Source organism: Gorilla gorilla, chromosome 9 (genome assembly GCF_029281585.2).
Source record: "Gorilla gorilla gorilla isolate KB3781 chromosome 9, NHGRI_mGorGor1-v2.1_pri, whole genome shotgun sequence".
NCBI classification, from domain to species: Eukaryota; Metazoa; Chordata; class Mammalia; order Primates; family Hominidae; genus Gorilla; species Gorilla gorilla.
Window position 1 is genome coordinate 64,641,751 of NC_073233.2, and position 1,539 is coordinate 64,643,289.

At 34.9% G+C, this 1,539-nt stretch overlaps 1 protein-coding gene across 1 annotated transcript; it reads left to right on the forward strand.

Annotated features, from left to right (window-relative positions):
* Window positions 1–343: 343 nt before the first annotated feature.
* On the forward strand, window positions 344–1,226 carry LOC101125257 (putative olfactory receptor 5AK3). Its single transcript, XM_019035807.4, is given in 2 exon segments — window positions 344–948; window positions 950–1,226. Coding segments are annotated over 2 exon segments (882 nt in total).
* The last annotated feature ends 313 nt before the right edge of the window (window positions 1,227–1,539 follow it).

Sequence of the window (1,539 nt, forward strand, 5' to 3'; positions counted from 1 at the left end):
TTAACGTTATTTAAAATAAATACGAATACCTGTTTAATATAGTGAAAAAAATGCTTCTCTATGTTTCTAAGAACCACGCACATTAGAAGTCAGTCTTCTTCTAAGAAAATCTTCTTCATTTTGAAGATAAATCTATTTCATCTTTCATCTAGTAACTCTCTCTTTACTTGATGATTATAAATATTTTTTTAATTTGGAAATAACACTATTGTGAGTATTTGTCATGAAAAGTCAAATTGAAAAAAGTGACTTAAAATATAGAGCCATTTTATTGCAAAAAGTCACAAGGATATTCCTGCTTTTCTGGGTCCTTCTCTTGGTCCTTTCTAGACTTTTGGTAGTCATGGGTCGAGGAAACAGCACTGAAGTGACTGAATTCCATCTTCTGGGATTTGGTGTCCAACACAAATTTCAGCATGTCCTTTTCATTGTACTTCTTCTTATCTATGTGACCTCCCTGATAGGAAATATTGGAATGATCTTACTCATCAAGACCGATTCCAGACTTCAAACACCCATGTACTTTTTTCTACAACATTTGGCTTTTGTTGATATCTGTTATACTTCTGCTATCACTCCCAAGATGCTCCAAAGCTTCACAGAAGAAAATAATTTGATATCATTTCGGGGCTGTGTGATACAATTCTTAGTTTATGCAACATTTGCAACCAGTGACTGTTACCTCCTGGCTATTATGGCAACGGATTGTTATGTTGCCATCTGTAAGCCCCTTTACTATCCCATGATCATGTCCCAAACAGTCTACATCCAACTGGTAGCTGGTTCATATATTATAGGCTCAATAAATGCCTCTGTACATACAGGTTTTACATTTTCACTGTCCTTCTGCAAGTCTAATAAAATCAATCACTTTTTCTGTGATGGTCTCCCAATTCTTGCCCTTTCATGCTCCAACACTGACATCAACATCATTCTAGATGTTGTCTTTGATGTTCACTGGGTTGGTCATCATCTTTTCCTACATCTACATTATGGTCACCATCCTGAAGATGTCTTCTACTGCTGGGAGGAAAAAATCCTTCTCCACATGTGCCTCCCACCTGACAGCAGTAACCATTTTCTATGGGACACTCTCTTACATGTACTTACAGCCTCAGTCTAATAATTCTCAGGAGAATATGAAAGTAGCCTCTATATTTTATGGCACTGTTATTCCCATGTTGAATCCTTTAATCTATAGCTTGAGAAATAAGGAAGTAAAATAAGCTTTAAAAGTGATAGGAAAAAAGTTTTGTTAAGTTAGACACAGTTGTTAAAATTCAACACAACAAAGCATCCAGCACAGCTAATCTGCCAAAATTTAAAGCTTCTAAAATAGGGAGCATGTAGGAAAATCTCAAATTAACCATCTAACATCACACCTAGAGCAATTAGAAAAATAAAAGCCAACCAATCTCAAAGCTAGCAGAAGAAAAGAAATAACTAAAATCAGAACAAAACTGAACAAAATTGAGACCCAAAACTCCATACAAAGAATCAATGAAACTGAAACTTGTTTTTTATTTTGAAATAATCAAT